Source organism: Limulus polyphemus, unplaced genomic scaffold, assembly GCF_000517525.1.
Source record: "Limulus polyphemus unplaced genomic scaffold, Limulus_polyphemus-2.1.2 Scaffold390, whole genome shotgun sequence".
Lineage (NCBI taxonomy): Eukaryota > Metazoa > Arthropoda > Merostomata > Xiphosura > Limulidae > Limulus > Limulus polyphemus.
Genome location: NW_013666000.1, coordinates 339,975 through 341,843, shown reverse-complemented (window position 1 = coordinate 341,843; position 1,869 = coordinate 339,975). Strand labels below are relative to the sequence as shown.

The following is a 1,869-nucleotide window of genomic DNA, read 5'->3' as shown; positions in this document are numbered from 1 at the left end:
AAGCTTGCTGACACCGCAGCTAAGTCTGTCTGTTCTGATACCATCACGGCCGTAACTGTGCCATACATGGACTACGATCCTGTATTCAAGGCTCGGCTTTGCACCAGTTGGCAGTCGGCTTGGGATGAACAACGTCATAACAAGCTTTTCCAGATCAAACCTCTCTTTGGCCGTCTTGTTTCCGTAAAGATCGTAAGGAGGAAGTTGTTTTGGCACGGCTACGCATCGGTCACAGTTTTGTAACTCATGGTTTTCTTTTATCTGGTTCGGACCCACCAGTGTGTAGCCGTTGTGACACTCAAGTCACAAATTCCCATATTTTACTGTCGTGTCGTCGTTATGAGCGTGAGCGACGGCACCATTTTAGACACGTTTTTTATAGAGGTTTATCTTTGATATTGGACGATGTCAATGGCGATGGTGACACTGTCCAACTTGATTGTGTTTTAGCTATTTACAGGCCATTGGCCTTTTTAGATGTATTTAACATTTTAACTGCTTTTTTGTACATTGTTTACTTTTCCAATGATTTATTTTTACCCTTTTTAGCCTTTTACTCTCGATGTTTTTAGTTGTTTGACGTAGATAGCCCAGTTGCTTTGCATCAGTAAACACCAAACAACAACAACGTTTTAAAAAAGGAAGTAAATGTAGGGATGGCTAATATCAATACTTCAAAAACAATTCAGACAAGATAGCAGGTATGGCATTTGCATCATCCCTACATAATAGCACAGGGAAGAATTAACACGTAGCAATATATATATAACTATTCAATAACAATTGGGTTTAATTTATCCTATTTTTATCTGTTAACATTCTACTGCACTGTGTGCCTGTTTTTTGTTTACTTGTATATAAATATATGATAATTTGGCAATTTAAATGTGTCTTACTTTGGGTATTATTTACAACAATGTGACCATTGTTCCTTTCAACTTTTACAATTGTTTAAAGTTACTAGTTTTTTAAAGAACCGGTTTATTGCCCACTACCCTGATGCATTGTACATTCTGTATATATAAATATATTTCTTTGTGAGTGAGAACCTCTCTTTGCTACATCTGTTTTCAAATTTTATTTCTTACATTAGTTTTACTCTCCGTTAAGCTTTTCAACATATCTATTTCCACCTTGTTTATCTTGTTGATATGTAAAGTAATCTTTCTGCTGTATCTTTTACTTACTAGTACGTTTCTCTATACAGTATGTTTTCTACAACGTTTATCTGTACAGTAATACTTGAGCTGCATTTATTGTTAGTTTGCCACAGCAGAGTAATCTTTCTGCTGTATCTTCTACTTACCAGTCCGTTTCTCTATACAGTATGTTTTCTACAACGTTTATCTGTACAGTAATACTTGAGCTGCATTTATTGTTAGCTTGCCACAGCAGAGTAATCTTTCTGCTGTATCTTCTACTTACCAGTCCGTTTCTCTATACAGTATGTTTTCTATAACGTTTATCTGTACAGTAATACTTGAGCTGCATTTATTGTTAGCTTGCCACAGCAGAGTAATCTTTCTGCTCTATTTCTTGCTTGCCATTACATTTATCTGTACAGTGATCTCATGCACTTGTGTATTCTTACTACTGATGTCATATATCTCTAATCTACCCACTGTAAGCTAGCAGTTATAGCTGTGTGCCTGTTTTTCCCACTGTAAGTATCTCTCTATTATAACTGTATTCCTCCCATTTAAGTACTTTTGTATATGCATCCTTCCCGCTGTAAATACCTCTATATTTGTATCGTTCCTACTGTAAGTACCTCTGTATTTGTATCCTTCCTACTGTAAGTACCTCTGTATTTGTATCCTTCCTACTGTAAGTACCTCTGTATTTGTATCCTTCCTACTGTAAGTACCT

The 1,869-nt window shown here is 36.2% G+C and overlaps 1 protein-coding gene across 1 annotated transcript in view; it reads left to right on the top strand.

Annotated features, from left to right (window-relative positions):
* LOC106457905 overlaps positions 1–1,869 on the top strand; it is a 13,465-nt gene that overhangs the window by 2,917 nt on the left and 8,679 nt on the right. Inside the window, exon 2 of the mRNA XM_022383990.1 lies at positions 4–192. Within this exon, the coding sequence (XP_022239698.1) occupies positions 4–192 (189 nt within the window). The remainder of the gene's footprint in view (positions 1–3; positions 193–1,869) is intronic.